The 26,949-nt window shown below is 37.5% G+C and overlaps 1 protein-coding gene and 1 non-coding gene across 5 annotated transcripts in view; one reads left to right on the forward strand and one right to left on the reverse strand.

Annotated features, from left to right (window-relative positions):
• LOC101444383 (zinc finger protein 596-like) overlaps positions 1-26,949 on the forward strand; it is a 59,396-nt gene that overhangs the window by 21,606 nt on the left and 10,841 nt on the right. For 2 of the 4 annotated variants that reach the window (XM_058296720.2, XM_058296718.2), the window contains exons 2-4: positions 10,371-10,670; positions 23,117-23,202; positions 25,349-25,475. In XM_058296720.2, the coding sequence (XP_058152703.1) occupies positions 23,191-23,202; positions 25,349-25,475 (139 nt within the window). In that variant the 5' untranslated portion in view covers positions 10,371-10,670; positions 23,117-23,190. The remainder of the gene's footprint in view (positions 1-10,370; positions 10,671-23,116; positions 23,203-25,348; positions 25,476-26,949) is intronic. The other 2 variants (XM_004456670.4, XM_004456672.4) reach the window with 1 other exon arrangement.
• On the reverse strand, positions 7,156-7,262 carry LOC111763722 (U6 spliceosomal RNA). The gene has a single exon (XR_002796535.1). It is a non-coding gene; the product is annotated as a U6 spliceosomal RNA (small nuclear RNA).

A 26,949-nucleotide genomic window follows, 5' to 3' on the forward strand; every position in this document is an offset into this window, starting at 1 on the left:
ACACACACAGAGCTGATGCCGCAAGATGCCGCAACAGAAAGAGACACAGATTCCTGGTGCCGCTGAGAATGCAAGTGGACCCAGAAGTGCGCACAGAGAGCAGACAAGGGGGGGTGGGGCGGGGGCGGGGAAGGGGAGAGAAATAAATAAATCTTTAAAAAAAAAGATTTGCTTTGTTTCTTTCATTTGGTTAATGTTTAATACATTCATTTTCTTATGTTGAATGGCCTTTTAAATCTTGGATAAATACCACTTTGTCATGTTGTATAATTATTTTGATGTGCTGTTGGATTCAGCGTGCTTGTATTTTGTTGAGAATTTTTGCATCTATGTTCATAAAATATATTGATTAATAATTTTCTTTCCTTGTGGGATCTTTATCTGGCTTTGGTAGGAGAGTGATATTCGCCTCATAGAATACAGTTGAATTTTCCCTTCTCTTCCATTTTTTAGATGAGTTTGAGCAGGAAGGATGTTAGTTCTTCTTTTAATGTTTGGTAAAATTTTCCTGTGAAGTCATATGGCCCTGGGCTTTTCTTGTGGGGAGATTTTTTTTTTTTTAAAGATTTATCTTATTTATTTCTCTCCCCTTCCACCCCTCTCCGGTTGTCTGTTCTCTGTGCCCATTTGCTGCTGCTTCTATTGTCAGCCACACGGGAATCTGTGTTTCTTTTTTGTTGCATCATCTTGTGTCAGCTCTCCGTGTGTGTGGCACCATTCCTGGGCAGGCTGCACTTTCTCTCGTGCTGGACGGCTCTCCTTACGGGGCACACTCCTTGCGTGTGGGGCTCCCTTACGTGAGGGACACCCCTGCGTGGCACGCGGCACTCCTTGCGTGCATCAGCACTGTGCATGGCCCAGCTGCACATGGGTCAAGGAGGCCCGGGGTTTGAACTGCAGACCTCCCATGTGGTAGGTGGACGCCCTAACCACTGGGCCAAATCTGCTTCCCTGTGGGGAGATTTTTGATTACGGATTCAATCTTACTACTACTTATTGATTCTTGAGATCTCCTATTTCTTCTTGGGTCAGTGTACAGAGTTTGTGTATGTCTAAGAATTCGTCCATTTCGTCTAGGAGATCTAATTTTTGGGGAAACAGTCATTCATGGTATCCTCTTATGGTCATTTTTATTTCAGTATGGAAGTTAGTAATGTCTCCTTTTCATTTCTGATTTTAGTCATTTGTGTCCTCTCTCTTTTTTTTTTTTTACATCTTTTGCTTTTGTTGATTCTCTTTATTGATTTTTATTCTCTATTTCATTTATCTCCACTCTAATTTTCTGTCCTTCTGCTCACGTTGGGTTTAGTTCCCTCTTCTTTTTCTCATTCTTCCAGTGTTGAAGTTAGTTCTCTGATTTATGGTCTTTATTCTCCTTTAATATAAACATTTAGAGCTATGAATTTCCCTATCAATACCTGGTTTTATTGCATCCCATCAGGTTTGGAATGTTATATTTTCATTTTCATTCACCTCAAAATATTTCCTAATTTCCCTTGTAATTTCCTCTTATTTAACTCATTGGTTGTTTAAGAGTACATTGTTTAATTTCCTTGTATTTATGAATTTTCTCTTTCTCTCTCTTTTACTGATTTTTATCTTCATTGTTTTCAGAGAATTTGCATTATGTAATTTCAGTATTTTTGAGTTTACTAACACTTGTTTTGTGACCTAACATATGGCATATCCTGGAGAATGATCACATACACTCAGTGTGTATCTGACATTGATACCTTTGATTGTGAAATTAAGCGATTTCTCTTTAAGGATAATTTTGCTCATGACTGATGAGTATTTTTGCACATGTCCTGGAGGGGTTCAATTTTATTTTAATATATATAAATTTCTTCCCTGCACAAAATTTTGTTGTTGAGGTAGGAATGTCTTAAGTGGTAACCTTCTGAGTAGCAGGGTGAGTTGACATTCAACTGTTTTTAACTATTTGGGCTACCTTTTATACTAAACTTTAAAAACCAGGGTCTATTACATTTGGCTCTTTTGCCCCCTTTCTTCGAACCTATAGGTAGTACTAGAGCTGATAGTTTTAAGCCCAAGAGACTTAAATCTTTGGGCTTTCCATACGCCAGTCGGGCCCTCAATCTCAACAGAGTTACAACACCTAATTTCTAGTTCATTGAATTTACCCAAGACAACTAACAAGGAGATGATGACTGACAACGACCATCCCATGGAACAGAGAGTCTGCAACTGCAAGCAAGAGAGTCCCATTCATCTCTCCCATGGAATCTAAGCCCCCTCTCAATTAGAGGTGGAGTGGGCATCACCATCCCAGAATCCTCAGGTTTGGGGAATGAACGGTGGACTAAAGTAGACTCACTGTTATTCTACTGTAGACTTTATTTTTATTCTAGCATGGAAGAACTTTTATCATTGATGTGGAGGCAGTGGCTACAGGAGTTTCTGAGGAGAGGGAGCGGGGGGGAAATAGGTGTAATATGGGGTCCTTTTAAGAACATTGGAATTGTCCTGAATGATGTAGCAATGACAGATATAGGCCATTATATATCTTGTCATAACTTACAAAATTTGCAGGGGAGAGTTTAAATTATAACGTAAAATATAATCCATACTTAGTGGTAATGCTCAAATATGTGTGCATCAATTGTAACAAATGTACCACACTAATAAGCGATGTCGTTAATGTGGGAAAGTGTGGGTAGGGTATGGAGCAAATGGGAACCCCCTACATTTTTTTGTGTAACATTTATGTAATCTAAGTATCTTTAAAAAAAGAAAATAAGTGTCTAAAACAAATGAACAAACAAAAAAAGCCAGGGTCTAAAGTAATAAACCCAAAAAGATAATTTTGATATTCAAAGTTTTTAGGAAAAATATCAGACATATGTTGGAGTTTGTTAGTTTGTTGTAGGAACAGTTTCACCTCATAAATGGAATGCTTAGTTTCATTGACCTCTTGTGTGTCTTAAAATTTGTCTTATTATGTTCTCTCATATGTATGTCTCTTACATAACATATACTATGAATGAAACTATCACCCCAGATAAGTCCTCCTTAATCAGGAATCTGCTTGAGTCTACTCCCAGTTTGATCCTTGGATATGAGAACCACATCATTACATGTAAAATTAGATTTTTCTGCCTTCAGAGTGAATATCCTACATAAACTATCAGATGTAGTTTTTTAAGTTATCCAAGGCAGTCACTTGAGCTTCATATATATTGTTAGTTTAAAGTCATTTATGTTTTTTAAACTTTATTTTTAGAGAAGTTTTAGATTTATATTTACAGAAAAATTGCATCAAAGTATACAGTGGCGAGTAGATAGAGCTCAAGTGGTTGAGTGCCTGCTTCCCATTACAAGGTCCTGGATTCAATCCCTGGTACCTCCTAAAAAAAAGGGTACAGAATTCCCATCTAAGCCTCCCCACCACACGCATAGTTTCTCCTATTGTCATATTAAATTAGTGTGGTACAGTTGGTACAGTTGATGAACCATTATTGAAGGCATTGCTACTAACCAAAGTCTATAGTTTACTTTATTGCTTATACTTTGTGCTGTACAGTTCCATAGTTCTGAACAAAGGCATGATGTCATGTGTTCATCATTGCAGGATTACACAGAAGAATCTCATCACCCCAAATATACCCTGTTCTACCTATTAATCCCCCCTCCCTTTTGAACCCCTGGCAACTACTGTCTTTATATCAGTGTTACAAGTTCTTCCATCAACACAAGTTAACAACCACAATAAACACTAACCTACTTTGGCTTGTGGCCACCCTCCCCCATGATCGTTCATTCCCTAATCCTAAGGGACCTGGGATGGTATCTGTTCTGACAACCCCAGGCTAAGAGGGGCCCGGATACCATGGGGCAGATGGAAGGCATTATCCTGTCGACAGCTGCAAACACTCCCTGTTTTTTGGATAGCATGGTACCTGTGCATCATCATCATTCTATTGTTTGTCCAGGGCAAACATGCGGAACTGGAGAGCAGGTCCTCTTCTCTGCCGGGAATCAGGGTTCATTCATCATTTGAACAGTACAGAGATTTAAGATTCTGAGAAATATACTTAACAGGCACATTGAAAATTATAGGTTCAGATGAAAACAGTAAAGAGTCATGATAAGGATATTATAATGATATCACCATGTTACATTGGGGACATTATATCATTTATTCTCAAATAGTGTTCACCAAAGAGGTATTGATTTCATGACCCTGTGTGTGCCTTGCCTCTGTTGTCCAGATGTCCGTAGAGTCTGTGGCTACATTCTTGTTTGAGAACTAAGGATGGGGAGCAGACACAAGGAGGTAGAGTCTGGAAGATACGTTACTAGAAGATAGGAGTATAGAGATATGTGAGCCAATGCATAATCTGTGCAGAATTTATAATTTGGTTGATTATAACACTTTGGGAATGGATGGAGGGGTTGGTGGTGCAGCAATGTGAGTGTAATTAATACTGCTGAAATGTAAATGTGAATGTGATTGAAAGGGGAAATTTTGACCATTCCATGAGCCTAGAAGGAAAGCTAGAGGATATAATGGGTGACTGTATAACTCAGTGAAAACTGGGATGGCTGAGGATTGTAGTTAAAAATACAAATATAGGAATGTTCTTTCAGGTTGTGTACCAAAGATACATCACTAACACAGGGTGTTGGTAGTGGGATGATATAAGGGTAAAAATGCACCTTAAACATACTTCTGTGGGGTATGAATGTACTCATGTTGTCTACTGATTTTTTTTTTCATTTATTTAAATATATCACTCATACATAAATATACATAAACAGTAAATGTATAATAGTTGTGAACTTACAAAACAAACATATATAACATCAAACAAACATATATAACATCTCACCCTACCACCAATAACTTGCATTGTTTTTAAACCTTTTTGACTAATGATTAAAGAGCATTGTCAAAATATTACTACTAAACAAAATATTTTTCCCCTAACCAATCCAATTACTATTATCTTTATATCATTTATATATGAACATACTTAAGCAATTAAGTATATAGTAAAAGTTGTGAACTTAAAAAGCAAACATACATAACATCATACAGGGGTCCCATACATCAAACCTCCACCATTACCTTGCATTGTCATGAGACATTTGTTATAAACTCGTCAAAATCTTCCTACTAATCATAGTTCTTTTCTTATATTTGGTGTGTTTTCCCCCCAACCCATCCTATTATTTTTTAAATATATTTTTTTATGACAGAAGTTGTAAACTTATAAAACAATCATGCACATGTGCAGAATTCCCAAACAACACCCCTCCATCAACACACCACAATGTGGTATGTCATTTGCTACAGATAAAATAATATCATCTGATTATTGCCATGTCCATAGTGTGCATTTGGCTCACATTTTCCATACTGCCTCAGTATCAACACAGTACCTATCTTTTGCATAGATACAAGATTATATTATTACTACCAACCACAGTCTATAGGTCACTCCAGCTGTATTTTTCCCATGTTCTCCACATTCCCAACACCCTGCAGTAGTGATATACATTTGTTCTAGCTAACAAAGGACACTCTTGTATCTGTACCATCAACCACAATTCTCACCCACCTCTCGGTTTACTGTGCTATCCATTTCCTAGATTATTCTTAAGCATTCTGTCAATTGGCATTTACATAACTAGACTACCATTTTCAGTCACATCCCCATTTATAAACTAGCTGTTACTCATCATGTGTTACCATCCACTCTATACATTTCCTCAATTTTACAGTAAAGCTAATTAAAACTTCTACATACATTAAAAACCAGTAGTCCACTCAGTCCTTCTCTTATCTCCTTTAAGAATCCACCACCTACCACCAGGTCTTGAAGATATTTTCCAATAATTTCTTATAGAAGTTTTATGGTTCTTGCTTTTATTTTTAGTTTTTTGACCCATTTTGAGTTAGTTTTTGAATAAGGTGTGAGATAGGGGTCCTCTTTCCTTCTTTCAGCTGTGGATGTCCAATTCTTTCAGCACCATTTGTTGAATGGACTGTTCTGCCTGAGCTATGTGAGTTTGACAGGCTAGTCAACAATCACTTAACCATACCTGTAAGGGTCTATTTCTGAACCATAAATTTGGTTCCATTGGTCTATTGTGTCTGTCTTTAGGCCAGTAGCAGGTTGTTTTTACCACTATAGGTAGGTATTATGATTTAAAGTCTGGAGATGAGGGTTCACTTTTCCTTTTTATGATGTTTCTGGCTATTCAGGACTCCTTACCCTTCCAAAGAAATTTAATGATCGTATTTTCAATTTTTTCTTTAATGCTGGTGGAATTTTTATCAGGATTGCATTAAATCTGTATATCAGTTTGAGTAGAATTGACATCTCAATGATATTTAGTCTTGCAATCCATGAGCATGGAATGTTCTTCCAGTTATTTAGGGCTTTTTTGATTTGTTTTAACACTGAGTTGCAGTTTTCTGAATATAAGCGCTTTACATCATTGGTTGAGTTTATTCCTATTTGAGTTTTATCTGTCATATTTTATTTTCACCACTCTTGACACATTTAGTTACTTTTATTGATATAATCTTCATTTCTAGACTCTCTTCCAGGCCCCTCTCTCCTGTCTTTTCTTTTCAGGCTCTAGCATATCCTGTGGTATTTCCTGAAAATCTGGTCTCTTGCTTAGAAATTCTCTGTTTCTGTTTATCTGTGAATATTCTAATTTTGCCCTCATTTTTGAAAGACAGTCTTGCTGCATATAAGATTCTTGGCTGGAAGTTTTTCTCTTGTAGTATCTTAAATGTATCAGACCACTGTCTTCTTGCCTCCATGGTTTCTGGTGAGAAATCAGCCTTAATCTTATTGAATATCCCTTATATGTTATGCATTGCTTTTCTCTTGCTGCTCTCAAAAGTCTCTCTTTGTCCTTGGCCTTTGACATTCTGATGAGTATGTGTCTTGGAATTGGTCTATTTGGATTTTTTCAGATGGGAGTATGTTGTACTTCTTGGACAGGGATATCTAGGTCCTTCAATATTATTTCTTTAAATAATCCTTTTGCCCCTTTTCCCTTCTCTTCTCCTTCTGGGATACTCATGACACGTATGTTTGCCTGTCCTTTGCTGTCATTTTGTTCCCTGAGACTGTGTTCAATTTTTTCCATTCTTTTCATCATCTCTTCTTTAAAAATATGGAATGCTTCACGAATTTGCGTGTCATCCTTGCTCAGGGGCCATGCTAATTTTCTCTGTATTGTTCCACTTTTAGTATATGTGCTGCTGAAGCGAGCACTGTCAACTGATTTTTTTTTTTTTTAAAGATTTATTTATTTATTTAATTCCCCCCCTCCCCTGGTTGTCTTTTCTTGGTGTCTATTTGCTGCGTCTTGTTTCTTTGTCCGCTTCTGTTGTCATCAGCGGCACAGGAAGTGTGGGCGGCGCCATTCCTGGGCAGGCTGCACTTTCTTTTCACGCTGGGCGGCTCTCCTCACGGGCACACTTCTTGTGCGTGGGGCTCCCCACGCGGGGGACACCCTTGCGTGGCACGGCACTCCTTGAACGCATCAGCACTGCGCATGGCCAGCTCCACATGGGTCAAGGAGGCCCGGGGTTTGAACCGCGGACCTCCCATATGGTAGACGGACGCCTTAACCACTGGGCCAAAGTCCGTTTCCTCAACTGATTTTTGATAAGCCTTCCAAGTCCACTTTCCTGAGACAGAACAGTCTCTTCAACAAATGGTGTTGTGAGAACTGGATATCCACAACCAAAAGAATGAAAGAGGACCCCTGTGTCATCCCTATACAAGTGTCAACTCAAAATTAATCAAGGACTTAAACATAAAAACCAGGACCATAAAAATCCTGGAAGACAATGTAGGGAAACATCTTCAAGATCTTGTGTTGGGGTGGGAGGGTCTCCTAAACCTTACACCCAAAGCTTAAGCAACAAAAGAAAATAAATAGATAAATGTGACCACCTCAAAATTAAACAGTATTGCACCTCAAGGGACATTGTGAAGAAGTAAAAAGGTAGTCTGTTCAATGGAAGAAAGTATTTGGAAACTACATCTCCTAAGGTTTTAATATCCACGATATATAAAGAGATCCTACAACTCAACAATAAAAAGACAAATGACCCAATTAAAAAATAAACAAAAGACTAGAATAGACCTTTTTCTAAAGAAGAAATACAAATGGTAAATGAACACATGAAAAAATATTCAACATCACTAGCTATTTGGGAAATGAAATCAAAGCAACAAGGAGACATCATTTCACATCTCCTAGAAAGGACACTATTAAAAAAAAACAGAACTACAAGTATTGGACAGGATTTGGAGAGATGGGAATGCTTATATACTGTTGCTGGGAATGTAGAGTGGTACAGCTACTGTGGCAGTCTGTTTGGCGGTTCCTAAGGAAGTTGGATATAGATTTGCCAGGTGACCTGCAATACCACTACTAGGTATATAACAGGGAAAACTGAGAGCACTGACGTGAACAGACTTCTGCACACTGATGTTCATAGCAGCCTTATTCACAGTTGCCAAAGGATAGAACAACTCAAATGTCTATCAACTGACAAATGGATAAACCAAACTGATATATACACATGATGGAATGTTGTTCAGCTATAGGAAGAATGAAGTCATAAAGAATGAAGTCACAAAGAATAGGACAACATGGATAAACCTGGAGGACCTTAGGTTGAGTGAATCAAGCCAGACTCAAAAGAACAAATATGAGTTTGCTGTTATGAACTAAAATATAATGAGCAAATTCATTGAGTTAATAGCTTGACTATACGTCACCAAAAAATAGAATGTGCTTAGAGAATGGAAAACTCAGGTTTTATCTGTGCAGAATTTGTAGAAAGATTGTGAAAGTTCAGAAATGGTGGAAGCACATCATAGGGTTGGTAAATAGCAGCATCAATATATGGGTGTGATTGTTGTTGAAAGGGAAAGACTAAGGGCATGTATGTCACTAGAAGGAGAGCTAAAAAATGAAAAATGGGACTCTACAGCATCATGAACCCTCTTGTGAAGACTGAGTATGGCTAATAGTGCACTTATAAGAATGTTTTTCTCAGAAACAGAATACCTGTACATTAATGTTAAAGAGGTTAATATCGGGGTGATATTTGGGCAAAAATACAAACAAAATAAACTATGGACCATAGTGTATAGTAATATATTAATTATCTTCCATTAATAGTTAAAAGGAAGTATGTTAAGTGAAAGGAACTATACAAAAAGTACTGCATATCATTTGACTCCATCTATATGAAATGTAAATGCAAATTACAGAGATGGAAATAGATTAGCAGGTATGTATGGCACGGGAAAGATAAAGAAATTGAGAAGTAACTACTTAGGTTTAGAGTTGTTTTTTTTTTAGTTTGTGCGTTTTTGTTTCTTTTTTGGGAAGAAATGAAAATGCTCTAATATTAATTGAAGTGATGAATGCACAACTCTGTGGTTATTCTAAATGCCATTTATTGTTCACTAGATGAATTGTATGGTATAGGAATGTATTTCAATAAAATTGATTTAAAAAATTTTAAAAAGGTATTTTCATCACTTGTAAAAAATCTACTACACTGAAGCACAATGTTAAATAGGGTTGTGTTTGAGAATTCCATAGTTTATGCAGGACTGTTTCCTAAACTCTCAACTTTTCTAATAAAAAATAATATGATAAATTTATTTAAAAATGTTAAATGGACAAAAAATGAGGGAGAGTTAAGACATTCCCAGATAAATAAAGGCTGAGGAAGTTTGTCTTGCTCTACAAGAAATGCTAAAGAAAGTTCTTCAGGTGGAATGTAAAGGACTGTATATAGTAGATTGACCTTGCATGAAGAAATAAAGATCTCCAGTAATGTAAACAATATGGGAAAATATAAATGACCTCAGTATTGTTTTTATTGAGATTTTCTTCCACTTTTTCATACTATAGTACCTAATATGTAAATGCATGAAAAGTAAAGGTAAGTAAATGGTTTTGGACTAATAGTATATAAATAGGTAGTTCCTGATAATATCTTTGTAATGGTGAAGGTTGGAGGGTATAGGAACATAGTGTGTGTGAGATACTGAAGTTAAGTTTATATAAAAACAAATGAGATTGTTATAGATTTAGGATGTTTAATTTATATCCCATTGTAACCAGATACAGGAAAAATATGTACAAAAAGAAATGAGAAGGTTTTTTAAAGCGTTCATTATATAAATGGGCAAAGGACTTGAATAGACATTTATTGAAGGAGGATGTACAGATGGCCAATGAGCACATGAAAAGATGTTCAATATCATTGGATATGGGGAAATGTAAATCAAAGTCACCGTGAGATACTACTTCACACCCACTAGAATGCTTTTTTTTTTTTTTTTAAGGAAAGTGACAGGGAAGTGAATGCGGCTTATTCAGCTGGGCTCCTGTCTACCATTTGGGAGGCCCTGGGTTCGCATCTCAGGGCCTCCTCGTGAAGGCAAGCTGGCTGGCGCCCGCGCAGAACTGATGGCCCATACGTGTGGAGAGCTGGTGCAGCAAGATGACCCAACAAAGGGAGACAAGCAGACACAGAAGAGCGCACAGCAAATGGACACAGACCAGACAGCAAACAAGCAGCAAGGCAGAGGGAAATAAATAAAATAAATCTTAAAAAAAAAAGAAATAGAGAATGACAAGTGCTGGTGAGGTTACAGAGAAATGGGAATCTTAATACAGTTTTGTATGGAATGTGACATGATGCCGCTGCATATAAAACATTTTAGCTGTTGCAAAAAAGTTGGATATGGAAATACTATTTGCCATAGCAATCCCAAATCTAGTCATATACCAAAAGAATTGAAAACAGGGACCCAGACATATTTATATCCAACATTAATAGCAGCATTGTTCACCGTGACTAGGGTTGAAGGCAATCCAAAGATCCATAGCAAATGAATGGATAAACAATGTGGTGTGTACACACAGTGGAATATTGTTCTGTTAGAGAGGAGTGAGGTCATGATGCAAGTACAAAGACATAGAGGAACAGATATTCTAGGATTTCATTTGTATGAAGTAGCTGGAGGGTGCCAGTTCATTGAAACTGAAAGAGTACAGGCTGCAGGGGAAAGAGAGAAGGGAGAGGAGGGAGTTAATGCTTGATGGTGCAGGGTTTTTCTATGAGGTGATGGGAAAGATTTGGTGATGGATGGTGGTGGGGGAAACAGCATCGTGAGTATGCTTAATCCCAAGAAGTTGTATGTTTTAGAGTGGTTGAGATATGAAAGTTCATCTTGCATATATGTGTCACAATTAAAAACAAAAGAGGGACAGAGAGAGGAGAGAGACAATAATGACTAAAGATAATACATGATCATGGACTGGATCTAACAATGGGGAGAAAATGCCCAAAAGGACATTATTGGGACACAGGAAAAAATTGGAGTTTATTTTTATTTTTTTTAAATTGGAGTTTAGATTGTAAGCTTTATAACTATGAAATTTCTTGAACCAGGTAACTGCATTTAAGGTGATTAGAGGAGTGAATATTCATGTCAGTGAATTCACATGGGAATATTAAGTGTTCAAGGAGGATGATGTATGTTTTATTCTCTCAAATGTTTAGAAAATAGAAGGATGGGGAGAGGGGGAGGGAAGGGAGAAGGAGACGGGAGAGAGAAAGTGATACAGCAGATGTGATAGAACATTAAAAATTGTTGGATCTGGTTACCTGGGTAGATGGTTGGTTAGAGGTTTCTGTATGAAGTTTGAATTATTTCTGCAGCAGTCCTCTAAGTTTGAAATTATTTAGAAGGCAAAAGTTTAAAAAAGTACTTTTGAACTCTTATTTACACCTGCTGTCCTCTCATCTCATTTTCAATGCAAGTTGAGACCAGAGTCCATTCATTAACATTCCTCCTCACCCTATTCCATTTCCACCCTTTACCAGCTGGGGTTTAGTCCAGTTAATTCTTGGGCATCATCCTTGGGAACAATGCTAATATTCTTATCAGTATAAAAATTTCCTGAGATTTTATCAGTCTTCATCTTCTTTCAACCTCAGCAGAATTTGATTATTTCCTTCTTATAAAGCCCTCTTTTTCCCCAGTTTTTACTGCTGTCACGGGTAGGTTCCCAAAAAGCAGATTTTGACATGATGTATTTTGCACAAGATACTCATTTTGAAGTACTCTTGGGATCAACATTCAAAGAAGAGAGAAAGCAGTGTTAGAGGGACCAGTCAAGCTTCAATTTCAGCCAGCCACAGGAGGAGCTGTGGCTCTAGCATGGCCCTCCATTGAGCCAGAGTGGTCTATTCTGTACACCCCAACCTCCGTTAGTCATCGATGTTGGCCACACTGGGGATGATGTGACTGTATGGCATGCGGATCTCTGCAACTGAGGCAATCCCCTAATGTGCGAAACAGATGAAAGCTCCCTGTTAACAGCACTCCAAGAATGTGGGTAAGAAGTTCTCCTAAGAGTGACCTAGGAGTTGCATCTCCATGCCCATCCAGTTCAGCTCCTGTCCCACTTGCATTTGTGGAGCAGCTCCCCCAGGATTTTGGCCTCTCTTTCTCTAGAATTTTAAGAAGAAGCTTATTGATACCTTACAGCCACCACCCCTGCAGGTGATCATGGGACCACACACATACTCATCATCTCCCTCTTCATCCATTTTAGGTTTCCCTCCCTCCAGCTTTCACCTCTGCTAGTTTCACGGGCTTCTAGTGGCAGATCATCAGCTCAGGGGAGGTCTGATGTGCTGGTCACAGTGCCCTTATAAGGCAGAGATTGCTCTTCTTGTCAGTTTACTAACACAATCCGGCAGGGAAGTGGGCACAAGCAAATAATGTGGGTGCCAAATATTTTCTCCCTGGCCTCTCATGTAACAGCACTCCCATTTCCTCCTGATGATCAAGATTAGTGACTCCTGCCACGATGGGTCCCTCTTCTGGCCTATCAGGCCCATAACAAAAACTGAACATGTGCCCAGGTGGCAACCAGAGTAAATAGTTCAATGGCACAATTCTTGGGCCATTTTAGAAGCAGTTTGTCAACTTTGTCAGAAAATTCAGTGTAGATTTTGAGTGGAATTTCATTATATTAATTTGATAACTCACATATTAGCAATATATTAAATCATGTTTGAAGAAGTGTGTAAATTTCTAAATTTATTGCTCACATATGGGATGTGAGGGAAACACTAAATGCACCTCTCTGCCCCATTCTCTAGAGTGGTGAATACTGGGGTAGGGAAAAAGCAAAATGTATTTGAAAATTAAACTTTCTGTTTTTGCTGGAGAAGCACAAGCAGATCACAAGGTTTGGGTGTATCTCATCACATAAGACACTCTTGGGGGAAAATACGGACATAATAGATTATGAGATAAGTTTGACTATGTGAAAAAGAGAAATGGGAATAGCTTTAAGATTATTTTGGAGAAGTTTTATCATAAATCTTAGATTTAAAAAATGAATAAATTATAATGCCAGAAAAATCAGTGTACAAGCAAGAAATTTGTACCCAACCAAATTAGGAATAAATCATATTAACATGGTGATTCAAACAATGAATTAACTAAAATTGTTGTATAATTATTTTCAAATTATTGGAGTTGTCAGATTCACTGTGGGAGTGCCAAAAGAGGTTATGTTGAATATTCATTAGGAAATATAAAATTGAAAAATGGATGCACATGACCAAATCTTGGAGATATGTAGAATAAATTAAAATATTTAGGAATGTTTTCATGTGGGAAACATGGCTGTAATTGTGGGGAAATAGGATATAGGCTCCTGTTTGACACCTAGGATTGGCTGTATTATTCATACTTTAAATTATGAGTACTTTATTTTGAACTGAAATCCAAAGCAGGGGAAGGACTTTGGGATCCTGGGAACTTAACTCCAAGCCCAGGGAATCTGAATTATTATAGTGTAGTGAAAATCCCTGGGCTAATCTTTCTTTTTAAAATGTCTTATTTTCTCTTTTCATCAGAGCTTCATTTGAATATGAGTCAAATGAGGCAGTGGCAGTATTCTCTTTGTTAGTCCCAGGTTTTATGAAAGATTACATGGAAGGTTGACGTAAATTGTGGTCCAGTGCTGGCAGTTCTTCAACGGATGTACGAATCCCCAGGAATCTTGTTAAAATGCAGATCCTGATTCCATAGGTCTGGGATGGGGCCTTTGATTCTGCTTTTCTGCCACGTTCCCAGACATACTAATGCTGCAGATTTTCCTGCCACACACTGAGTACCAAGGCCCTGTTTTGGGTGTCAGGTTCCTTAGAAAAGTTGTTCTCAAACTTTGAAGCCTGTTGGAATCAAATCTGGGCTTTTGGAACTCTGAACACCCAGGCTACACCCAGGAACTGTTAAATCAGGATCTCTGATGATAAGACCCAGGCATTAGTTTGTTAAAGCTGCCAAAAGATTTCAGTGTGCAGAGGCTACTGAACTCCATTCCCTTAGAGTATGTGATGCAATATGGAGAAAAATCTACCTTAACTATGCAAATAGCTATAAATACATAAATTACATATTTTTTAATAAAAGGAAAATTATTTCCTTATATATCAATATAAGCTTACGTAATAATGTTTTTCTAGTGATATTTGCTACCATATCAGTGTTTAAAAATCCGCTAAAATTAGGGAATTTATGAAAGTGAAATCCTTGAACTGCACTCAAATATAAATTCAAATTCTTAGTAAGAAAACAGAGCTATGTGGTATACTGTGGTAGGTACTTAAATTTTAATTCTCCCTCCTGCAAAAACAGTAATAAAATGGGCTTCCTGTTTTATTGTAGGAGAGTTAGGTACATCTCTAACATGTCCTGGAGAGTGCAGTGTTGCTTCTGCCCTACCACTTACATTCTTCATCCTCCATCTCATCAAGCTGTTCATTTTGCCACATTTATGTCCATCAGAAAACTTCATATTTCTTCATCTTCCCTTCATTCTTTTTTTTTTTTTACACTTTTGGATGGAATTATGCTTATTAATATGTATAGCAGTTTGATATGGTTATGAATTCCAAAATAGATATTGGATTATGTTTGCAATATGGTCGGTTCCTGGGTGTGATTAAGTTATGATTTGGGCTTTGATTGGGCCATGTCATTAGGGCGTTGAGTCTTCATCCCTTGATGGGTGGGGACTCACAGATATAAGGACGGAGTTGGGATTTCTGATGTTGGAGTTTGATGCTAGTACCTTAAGCTGGAGTCGCAGGAAGTCCACACACACAGGAAAGAGAAGCAAGCCCTGGGAAGAGAGCCAAGAGAAGAACACAGAGGAATAGAGACAGCTTCTTAGACACAGCAGAAACCCCAGGGAGAGAGACAGAGCTGTTCACCTGATAATCTACAGCTAACCTTGTGGAGAGAGGCGAAGTCTAGAGAGGCTCACAGTCTACAGTTGACCTTGTGGAGAAAACAGAGGAGCTGAGCCCAGAGGAACCCCGGAAGCCTGAACCCTCACAGCTGTTGGCAGCCATCTTGCTCCAACACGTGAAAATAGACTTTGGTGAGGGAAGTAACTTTATGACCTGGTATCTTTAAGCTCCTTCCCCAAATAAATACCCTTATAAAAACCCATCAATTTCTGGTATTTTGCATCAGCACCCCTTTGGCTGACTAATACAATATGTATCAATAAAATTGATTAAAAACTATGAGATATCAAAAAAAAGCCTGATTAAATGTTGATATATAATAGGAGGTGTGATTTTTTTTTTTTGTGGATCCCAGAAAAAATCCAGTGGGTGTGGGACCCTTTGACTGGATTGGATTCAATTGGGGAGGGGGGGGGGCTTTTTAAAAATATATACTAAACTTTATTTTTAAAGAGGCTTTAGATTACAGAAAAGTTATATTGAAATTATAAGGGATTCCCTTGTAACCCCCTCCCTCTCCCACATCACCCCCTGTTTTTTAAAAATATAGGATATACTTTATTATGATGTATCTGTAAAATCCACTCTTTAAAAAAATGACTTACTTGTGGTAAAGACTAACCTACCTACAATGATAATTTAAAAAATAAAACCATCAGTGTGACATTTATCAGTACTTCACACATCTAACAAATACCAAAGGAGGCAACTACTATTGTTATAATGTCTTTAAATGGAAAAATTAAGCACAAATCAGAATTAAGAGAAACTTCAGAATGTTCACATTTATATACATATTTGGCTGAAGTTCAAAGATTCCACATATAATAAAACCACAACTTTGAATAACAATATTAAAAACATTTAAGCCTACAGAAGCAAGGAAAACAGTGAATAATAGCAGTATATTTCTCGGAAAGAAAGCAATCACTTATTTCTTTAATTATAAAACAAAAGTCAATGAGTCAGTATTTTAACACTGACCAAGTTATTTTCTATTCAAGAATTTGTTTTTCAAGTTGTATCTTTTAAATGTATCCATTTATTTGGATTAAATTTATATATTAAAAACATGCTCAGAATTGTAATCTTAAATATAAACCATAACTTACCAAGGCATAGTCCAAATACTATACAATAATGCTACCGTTTAGAGTTATATGCTCCATCTGAAAGACTTATAAACAGGAGTTTTGCCCTCTTTCTCCAGAATAAATGTCCCTATGTCTAAAACTTTAAATGATAATTTAAAAAGACCAATTCAAATAATTCATGCTGTGCATTGTCCTTCATTAGGCTTTGATAAACTCTTCTCCAAATCTCTCATCCTTATTTTTTCCCTTTAGGCTGCAGCACACCCTGTCTCTCTTGCAAAATTGATCCTTTGGTAATATATTCTATCAGTTTTTGTGAGGACTTTGAACTCACACTCATTTTTGAAGGACACCTTTGCCCAATACAGGATTCTTGGCTAGCAGTTATTCTCTTTCAGTACCTTAAATACATCATACCACTTTCTTCTCTCCTCCATGGTTTCTGATGAGAGGTTGGCACTTAATCTTACTGAGTTTCTCTTGTATGTGATGCTTTGCTTTTGCTGCTTTTAGAATCCTTTCTTTATCTCTGACATTTGTCATTCTGAATAGTAGATGTCTTGGGGTAGATCTATTCAGATTTATTCTGTTTGGGGTATGTTGTCCTTCTTGGATATTGATATTTATGTCCTTCATAAGGGTTGGGAAGTTCTTAGTCATTATTTCCTCAAATATTCTTTCTGCCCCTTTTCCATTCTCTTCTCCTTCTGGGACACCAATAATACAAATGTTTATGTGTTTTTCATTTTCAGTCAATTCCCTGAAACTCCATTTCATTTTTTCCATTTTCTTTCTGTTCTCCTGTCTTTTGCAGTTCAGATGTTCTATCCTCAAATTTACTAATTTTGTCTTCAAGCAATTCAAAGCTACGCTTACATGTACATTTTATCTCATCCATTGTGTCTTTCATTCCCATAAGCTCTGTTACTTTTCTTTGCAGGCTTTCAAATTGTTCTTTATGATCTCCCAGTGTCTTCTTAATATCCTTTATTTCTTTAGTCATATTTTCTTTAAATTCTTTGAAGTGTTAGGAGAGTTGTGTGATTATCACTGATTAATTGTATTAAATCCTGTATCTCTTTAGGATATTTGGTTCGTTCTTCTGTCTGGGCCATCTCTTCCCATTTCCTACTATGGCTTGTAATTTTTTGCTGATGTCTTGACATCTGAATGTGGTATATTTACTCTGATGGCTAATTTCTCTCTCTTGCCTATTGTTTTTTTTCTACAGCTCTTCTTTGATATTTGGCTCAACTTATTCTCAGTCATTAAAATTGTCCAGCTTAGGGAAACGGACTTTGGCCCAGTGGTTAGGGCGTCCGACTACCATATGGGAGGTCTGCGGTTCAAACCCCGGGCCTCCTTGACCCATGTGGAGCTGGCCCATGCGCAGTGCTGATGCGCGCAGGAGTGCCCTGCCACGCAGGGGTGTCCCCCGCGTGGGGGAGCCCCATGCGCAAGGAGTGCGCCCGTGAGGAAAGCCGCCCAGCGTGAAAAGAACGAGCAGCCTGCCCAGGAATGGCGCTGCCCACACTTCCCGTGCCGCTGACGACAACAGAAGCGGACAAAGAAACAAGATTCAGCAAATAGACACCAAGAACAGATAACCAGGGGAGGGGGGGAAATTAAATAAATAAATCTTTAAAAAAAAAAAAAAAGGGGAAACGGACTTTGGCCCAGTGGTTAGGGCGTCCGTCTACCACATGGGAGGTCCGCGGTTCAAACCCCGGGCCTCCTGACCCGTGTGGAGCTGGCCCACGTGCAGTGCTGATGCGCGCAAGGAGTGCCCTGCCATGCAGGGGTGTCCCCCATGTAGGGGAGCCCCACGCGCAAGAAGCCCCACAGGCACCCGTAAGGAGAGCCGCCCAGCGCGAAGGAGGGAGCAGCCTGCCGAGGAATGGCGCCGCCCACACTTCCCGTGCCGCTGACGACAACAGAAGCGGACAAAGAAACAAGACGCAGCAAAAAGACACAGAAAACAGACAACCGGGGGAGGGGAGGGAAATTAAATAAATAAAAATAAATCTTTAAAAAAAAAAAAATTGTCCAGCTTAAGTTTTCAAAATTGGACCAAGGACTCACTAATGGGGTGCAGATTTTCTCCCACGCGTTGCATACAGCGTGCGAGAGGTTTTTGTCCATGCAGTTTCTAGACGGGCCAGCAGACAGCTCCAGATGGGAGATTCATAGCGGGCTCTGTTGGCTGAATTCAGTAAAGAAAAGAATCCAGACCTCCCCTCCCTTTTCCCTTGAAACAGCTGGCAGGGAGGAAGATGTCTGCTCCCCTCTCAGTCGGCTACAGTGAGATGGTTTTACCCCAGCTTACTATCGTCATCATCCCTTCATTTTAATATTTTAATTAGAGAAGGTGTAGTTTTGCAGAAAAATCGTGTAAAAAACACAGCATTCCCATATACTTCCCTATGGTTGACACATTGTTGGTACATTTGTTACAATTGAAAGAAAATAAATAAAAATAAGAAAAAATACAAAACCATTTTTAATGGAAATAATAAAAATAATTTATCTAAAAAAAGAAAAAATATTAAAATAGTGCCATTAATATAGTACATTAGGTATGGTTTCCCCTCATACTCCCCTATTATTAACACCTTGTATGATTGTTGTACATTTGTTATAATTCATGAAAGAACATTCTTATACTTGTACTATTAACCATAGTCCATCATTCACAACAGGCTTCACTGTGTTATACAGTCTGATATTTTAGCTTCTAACTTTCATTCTATTAACATCCATGACCCAAAACTTCCCCTTTCAATCAGTTTCACAAACATAATTCAGTGCTGTTAATTACACTGACAATAATGTGCTGCTATCACTACCATCCATTTCCAAACCTGTACAATCAATTTAGACAGAAATTCTGTACAAATTAAGCATGCACTCCTAATTTTCTACCCTCAATCTATGCCCTGGTAACCTGTATTCTAGATTCCAACTCTATGAATTTGCTTATTGCAATTGGTTAATATCAGTGAGATCATATTGTATTTTTCCTTTTTTGTCTGGCTTATTTCACACAACATAATGTCCTCAAAGTTAGTCCATGTTCTTGCATGCATCAGGACTTCATTCCTTTTTATAGCTGAATAGTATTTCACGGTATATACATATAAATATACACATCATATTTTATGTGTCCATTCATTGTTTGATGGACACTTGGATTGCTTCAGTCTTTGGGGATTGTGAATATTGTCGCTCTGAACATTTCATGTACAAATATCTGTTCAAGTCCTTGATGTCCATTTATTTTCAATCTTATCTTTCCTCCAGGGAATTCTGGGTCTTTGTCCATTTCAATCTAGCATATCTGATTCTCTGTCATATCTCATAAATACTGAGTATTTCCTGTTCCAGAGAATGAGCTGGAAAATATTTATTGAATTAACTAATCAGCCTTTCAAGTTATCATTTCCAATAGCTTTATCTCTTTGTTTTCCAACATTTTAATTAAGGATTTTAACTTTTTCATTATCTTATAAATTCAGGCAAGGTAAACAGGATGTACCCCAAAAATGAAACCCTAAATAGGTTCAGTGTCTTTGCAAAATCAGGGTTTGTTCCCTGGAATGTATCATGCATTATATTTATTAAATATTTTCCCAATACAAAGGAAATACAATAGAGGTTGAATTTTCACAGAAAAAGAAACTTATCAGTTCACAACTTCGGGAGAAGAGCAAAGTGTTGCTTGTCTGTCTGTGGAACTTGCCTCAGAAGTGAGTTTACCCCAATGTCTGCTCTTATTTTGGGAGTTCTCCACACAATGAGATGTGAGCTGACATTATCTCCTTACCCATTTTATAAGTATTATCAATTTCTATACATTGTTTCTATCAAAATAGTATCTTAAAGTAATTAAATTTTATTAGTATGTGACTTTTTACTTTTCCTGTTACTTCAGCTCTCTTGCTAATTGAGGCCAACAATTTTCAAAAAGCAACAATTAATGGGTTTATCCTTACCTCCTGCTCACTCCTTAATGCACTGTGATATGGTTTACATCTTCTTCACTTAAATACACTATGTTGAGAGGCTGGTTACCTCCATCTCAATGAATCCACTGATGCCTCTTCATCCTACAAGATTTAACAAAATTCCCTGATTTCTTCCTTCTAGAACCCGTCTCTGACCTGGTCTCCTATGTCACAACAGCTCTTGGATTTTTCTGGCCACACTTCCTACATATTTGCAAATGAGTTCTGAAACTGTTAATGATGGAACTTCTCAGAACTCAGTTCCAGCCATTCCGTTTCTTCCACCTTTCTCTCTAGGCATTATCTTCCATTCCTTTGCCCTCATTTATCATCTTTACATTTATAGCTCTTAAACTTTCTAGTCCAAATCTCACACCCAAGTTCCAGATTGGAAGGTAAAACTTACACTGAGATTCTTAGAGTTTTCTCATCAATACCTTAGGTGGACATCTTTTGAATATCTTGCTTTTCTTTCATAATCCAAACCTGATTGAATGAACTTGCCTGTCACCCAGTGACTCAGTAAGAAAACTGGAGCAATTCTTCATATGAAATCTTGGCTTTTCTGAGAGATTTTCCATCTCCAATATGCAATATATCTGAATTATGTACACAAAATGACCTTGAATGTTTTCCGTTAAATTCAAGGAATTTAAAGGGCCAGACCCTGGTTTCTTTGCTAGTATGACTTCATACCCCTTGGATAGGTCTAACTCAGAGTTTACCTCCTACATAAACATATTTGTGAAAAAAAGAGATTATCACATGTCAAGTATATTGTAGGGTAACTAGGCTGAAAATACATAGGACTATAAAATAAAACCATTAAAATGGAGTAACTGATTACCTAAAATATTTGCTCTAAAGTAATAAAGACTGCAAGTTTTATAATTGTTACTGTAAGCACTGCTTATTGTGCTTTGGTGCCACAAAGGAGAAACATGTCTCTCAGTGGAAGATGATCTATCGTGAGTGCACAGGCAAGGAACTGAGGGAATCTTCCCCAAAACAGTTCAGAGTGAGAATGAGAGCACAGGTTTATATAGGCACGAAAGAAAAGGGGGTAGTTGTGAAGAAAAACAGGCTTAAAAAAAAAAAAAAAAAACAAAAACGAGAAATAAGTGATGCTTCCGAGTCTTGTGAAGAAAGTATGTTCAGTTCTCAGTCCTGCATCATCTCAAGCACATTAAACTTGACCTGAGTTTCAGCGGCTAATAAACTTGTTTAGATAGTGCATATGCAAGGTCTTAATGACTCCTTTCTCAGCTGACTGCTCAAGAATTTCAAGCTTTTTCTTCCCTCGGAGGAAAGCTACAGATTTCCTGGGTCATAAGGTGCTCCTGAAACCGTTCTGTCTGGTGTTGCTTTGAGATGTTATCTTGCTCCTGTAAGCAGAACTGAGGTCTGATTAATATCCTTTAGGGAACTTAGTGCACAGAGTACAATTTTAAAATTAGATTAACAGAAAACCAGCTCAATTAGAGCATTGGAATTTCAGAGCTGCTTAAGTGAAAAAAATTTTAGTAAGTACATTTTCCAGCTCCCATAATTTCAGAAGTATGAATTAAAAATGAAAAAAAGATTCAATATTTATTAGAAACAAATGTACCTAAAGTTAAAATGCATTGTTTGATTTTGCTAAAGAAATAATTTATATCTATATTGATATAAATCTATATCTCAAGAAATGTATGAAGTCTTTTCTAATTTTAACTATTTTTAAAAGATGGTTTATTAATTGGAAAATCAATAATAAAATTAGATCATTTATTCTGGGACCTCTAATATTTTGAATCTTATAGGGTTTTACAGTTCTTAAAACTTCAGCTAGATCTGACATGAAGAAACCTATAGTGGATGGTCTTTTCCTTATTTGGTAGTAAAATAAACATACTCTAGAACAATGAAAATATTTTCCTTGAATTTTTTTTTCAGGCCAAATGTTTCTACTTATATAGAATCATACTGATGCCTACATCCTGAGAGAATATTGGTAGATTCAAGTCCTCTTAGAAATAATGATTAGTAGGAATCTTCTTGTTGTAGATGATTTTGAGTACTGCTCAGCACAGCCCAAATCCATAAAACTGAGGCCTCCTGGAAAAGACAAGAGGTTGATTTTGAGACTTTTAGAAGGAATTGAATGACACAATCTTTTCCTTAATTGCATCTACATGATTTACCTAACTCAAGGTAAATGATTGTGTTAAAGAAGGCATGCCTGGCTTAGATTTATCTTGACTGTCATCTGAGTTAATCAAGGTATGTCTTTTGGATTATAGGTTGATGAGGTTATTAACTGCAAATAAAGAGAGTTCACCATCAAAATGGTGCTTTTTTGAGAGAAGGTCTGAATTCCAGAGGGTGGTGAAAGCCTCCTCCTTAAGCCTTTGATTCCTTACAATTTCAGTTTATTTGGTTTCCGGTGAGTAAGGGAGAGAGTTTTAAGCAGGAAGAAGAGTCCTCATTTATTTTGTAAATACCTTCTGTTAGCCTAATTTTAAAATTATACTCTTTGTTGGAGCACACCTCATGATCTTGTTGATTGTGCTGCTGTAACTACCAGGTGACGGATTTGGGATTCATGACAGTTGTGTTGGGAAATTATGGCCAAACTTGAACCTGAAGGTTTCTTTCTCCATTCCCAGCTTTGTTCACCTACTGCTTGTCTGGTTGTGAGTGAAAATCCAGAGGAAGACAATTGTCATCTGACCTATTGGCAATGCAACCACAGGTGAGTAGGGAATTCTTCTTTAACTGAAATTACACATCTGTTGCTAGCAAATGATCAAGTTCCTCCTATTGGCATGGAAATTCTAAGTGCATTCAGGAGATATTCATGGATGTGAGCTTCAGTTAAGTTTATCCAGGACTCAATAGTCACGGTAAATTAGGGACTCATCAATAAGTAATTTTATACCAAAATCACAACTGTTTCTCCTGGTTTCCATTAAGACTGTATTCTCTAGGTTTTCTTTATCTCATCCAACCCTTGACCTAATTTAAGAAATTATGCACTTATGGATCATGTTAATGCCTGAAATTGCCTTAAGCATGTGGTGAACATAGGTGATAGATTTGAATAGGAAAGGAGTCTACAGTTAATAGGAAGGTTGAGGTTTCACTCGATGCTTACAGTCAATCCTGTGTTACAGGTGCTGGTGTGTAGAGCTGTACATTGTTGAGAGTAGTACAAGGGGAGTTTAGGCAGTAAAAGAAAATGAGAAATCACTTATTTTCCCCAATTTGAAATTTCTTAAATTTTTTTTTTAGGACACTTTTTTTTTTTAATTTTAAATTTTTGTCTTTTTTTAATAAAAGATACATAGATCACAAAAAATGTTAATTTAAAAACATAAGAGGTTCCCATATACCCCACCTCCCACCCCACCACACTCCTTCCACATCAACAACCTCTTTCATCATTGTGGCACATTCATTGCATTTGGTAAATATATTTTGGAGCACTGCTACACCGCATAGATTATAGTTTACACTCTGCCCCATAACCTTCAGTGGGTTATGGCAGTATATATAATATCTTGCATCTGTCCATGCAGTATCATTCAGGACAACTCCAAGTCCTGAAAATGCCCCCACATCACATCTCTTCTTCCTTCTCCCTGCCCTCAGCAACTCCCGTGGCCACTGTCTCCACATCAATGATACAATTTCTTTCATTGCTAGAGTCAAAATAGTTCTATAGTAGAATACCAGTAAGTCCACTCTAATCCATATTTTATTTAAACTTTTGATAGAATGTATTTGCTTATTTTGAAAAAATTTAAAAAAATGAAATTCTCCTTAGGATAGGTGTTCCCAATTACCCAATTTAATTTTTGTAAATCATATTTATTCAAATTTATAAGTGGATGTAATGTATAAGATGTATTGTTTCTTCAGTTTTAGCTGTGCATTTAGGAGGAGTATAATAGGTAGAATAAAATTTATGATCTTGTGAAAATGTGTGTATAATTGGAGAGACCAGAAGCAATGAAGAGTCTTGTTTTACTCTTGAACACACAGATGAGATGAAGATATGAAGGGCAATGGTAACTGGTGTCTGTATGTCCCCCCAAAATTTGAGAATGGGATATCTCCCACTACATGAGTGGTCAGACTAGGGCCATCGTTCAGTACAGTAGTCTCAGGGTCCTTGGCCTGTGATCCTGAATCATCTGTACATAAACATTATAATGCAAACCTGAGATACCTAGAGGTAAGAGAGAAAGCACGCACTGATCTTGAGTTTTGTATGAAACTTGTTCAGTTCTGCAGAATTTTGTATATTTCTTCAATGTTCTCTACCATTTTTATGAATAGTAGACCTGTAGATTGAATTTACATAGAAAGTACTTTACACACTACCTCACTCGATCCGTCAAAATGCATAATGCATAACATACTATTTTATGATTTTCTAAATGAGAGAAAATGAGGTCATCCAGCTAGGGAATAACCTAACCATAGTCCTTGTTGAAAAATAACTTTTGGATTGCTTGCTTTACGGTAAGTCTGGAAATTTACTTGAAATGGGTGCAAAAGTGTATTTTAGTTATGAATGCTTGTGTGCAAGTTTTATAATAAGCTTTGTAAAGTACCAATGAAAAGTTTCTTAAGAAATTTCCAGGTATATATCACACCACATGTCACATAGTATTCCTTTACAATGGACTTTTATGTATTCAGAGTGTATATTTGCGTGTGCATCTAAAAAGTAGATGGCAGTTCAGGACTGAGAATGGTCTGACTGGAACTCTAAACACATTTTGAGCTTTATATATATATACTGTCTGGGTCCTCAGTTCTATTTTTTAAGCGTCTCACTGAGGAAGTGGGTATGGATAACCCAGTGTGACCCAAATTTCTGTGATGTTTAGGAGTTTGTGACTTTAAAGGATGTAGCTGTAGACTTCACCCAGGAAGAGTGGGCCCTGCTAGACACATCCCAGAGAAAGCTATTCAGAGAAGTATTGCTGGAGAATATCAATAATCTGGTCTCAGTGGGTGAGTCTCTCAAAATTAATCTTATCATCAATATCTATCAAACAATCTGACTACTATCTACCTATATATCTATCATATATCATATATTTATTCAACTATCTAGATCAGTTTCTCCATTTTGTTGTATAATCTTTTTATACTTTTTATATTGTATTTTTATATTTTATACTTTAAAACATTTATATTATTTTATATCTATAGCACATACAATGGCCTAAATGAAATTTTTCTTTTTTTTAAAATCAGTTTTTTTTTTTAAAGATTTATTTATTTATTATTTAATTTCCCCCCCTCCCCTGGTTGTCTGTTCTTGGTGTCTATTTGCTGCGTCTTGTTTCTTTGTCTGCTTTTGTTTCTTTGTCCGCTTCTGTTGTCGTCAGCGGCACAGGAAGTGTGGGCGGCGCCATTCCTGGGCAGGCTGCACTTTCTTTTCACGCTGGGCAGCTTTCCTCACGGGCGCACTCCTTGCGCGTGGGGGCTCCCCCACGCGGGGGACACCCTTGCGTGGCACGGCACTCCTTTCGCGCATCAGCGCTGCGCATGGCCAGCTCCACACAGGTCAAGGAGGCCCGGGGTTTGAACCGCGGACCTCCCATATGGTAGACGGACGCCCTAACCACTGGGCCAAAGTCCGTTTCCCTAAAATCAGTTTTATTGATACATATTAATAAAACATATAATTCATCCAAAGTGTACAGTCCAATGGTATTTGGTATAAGAAATTTGTTTCTTTATCTTTTATTTTCATCTACATTTTTTAAAAAGATTTATTTATTATTTTATTTCTCTTCCCTTTCCCCCCCACCCCGGTTGTCTGTTCTCTGTGTCTATTTGCTGCATCTTTGTCCACTTCTGTTGTTGTCAGCGGCACGGGAATCTGTGTTTCTTTTTGTTGTGTCATCTTGTTGTGTCAGCTCTCCGTGTGTGCAGCGTCATTCCTGGGCAGGCTGCACTTTCTTTCATGCTGGGTGGCTCTCCTTAGGGGGCGCACTCCTTGCGCTTGGGGCTCCTCTACGCGGGGACACCCCTGCGTGGCAGGGCACTCCTTGCACGCATCAGTGCTGCGCATGGGCCAGCTCCACACAGGTCAAGGAGGCCCAGGGTTTGAACCGCAGACCTCCCATGTGGTAGGCAGATGCCCTAACCACTGGGCCAAGTCTGCCACCTCATCTACATTTTGAACCCAATAGAATGTAATCTTCTTGACCACAGCTTCTATTTTTTCTTAAAATTCATATCACTCATGGCAGTTCTGGGAATGCAGTGAATAATTTTTGGATGGATAACTAAAGAGAATATCCAAAGTGACTAAATTTTTTGATATAATTATTCTGCTCTCAGGAGTATGTGGAGCCTTCAGACCGCAATAGTAAAAATATCAGGTATATCTCTTTTAACATAGAGTTTGGTTGTTCTGGTGGAGTTTATATTTATTGGATTATTTTTGGAAATAATTATCAACTGTGGAAAGATA

The sequence above is a fragment of the Dasypus novemcinctus genome, chromosome 5, assembly GCF_030445035.2.
Source record: "Dasypus novemcinctus isolate mDasNov1 chromosome 5, mDasNov1.1.hap2, whole genome shotgun sequence".
Lineage (NCBI taxonomy): Eukaryota > Metazoa > Chordata > Mammalia > Cingulata > Dasypodidae > Dasypus > Dasypus novemcinctus.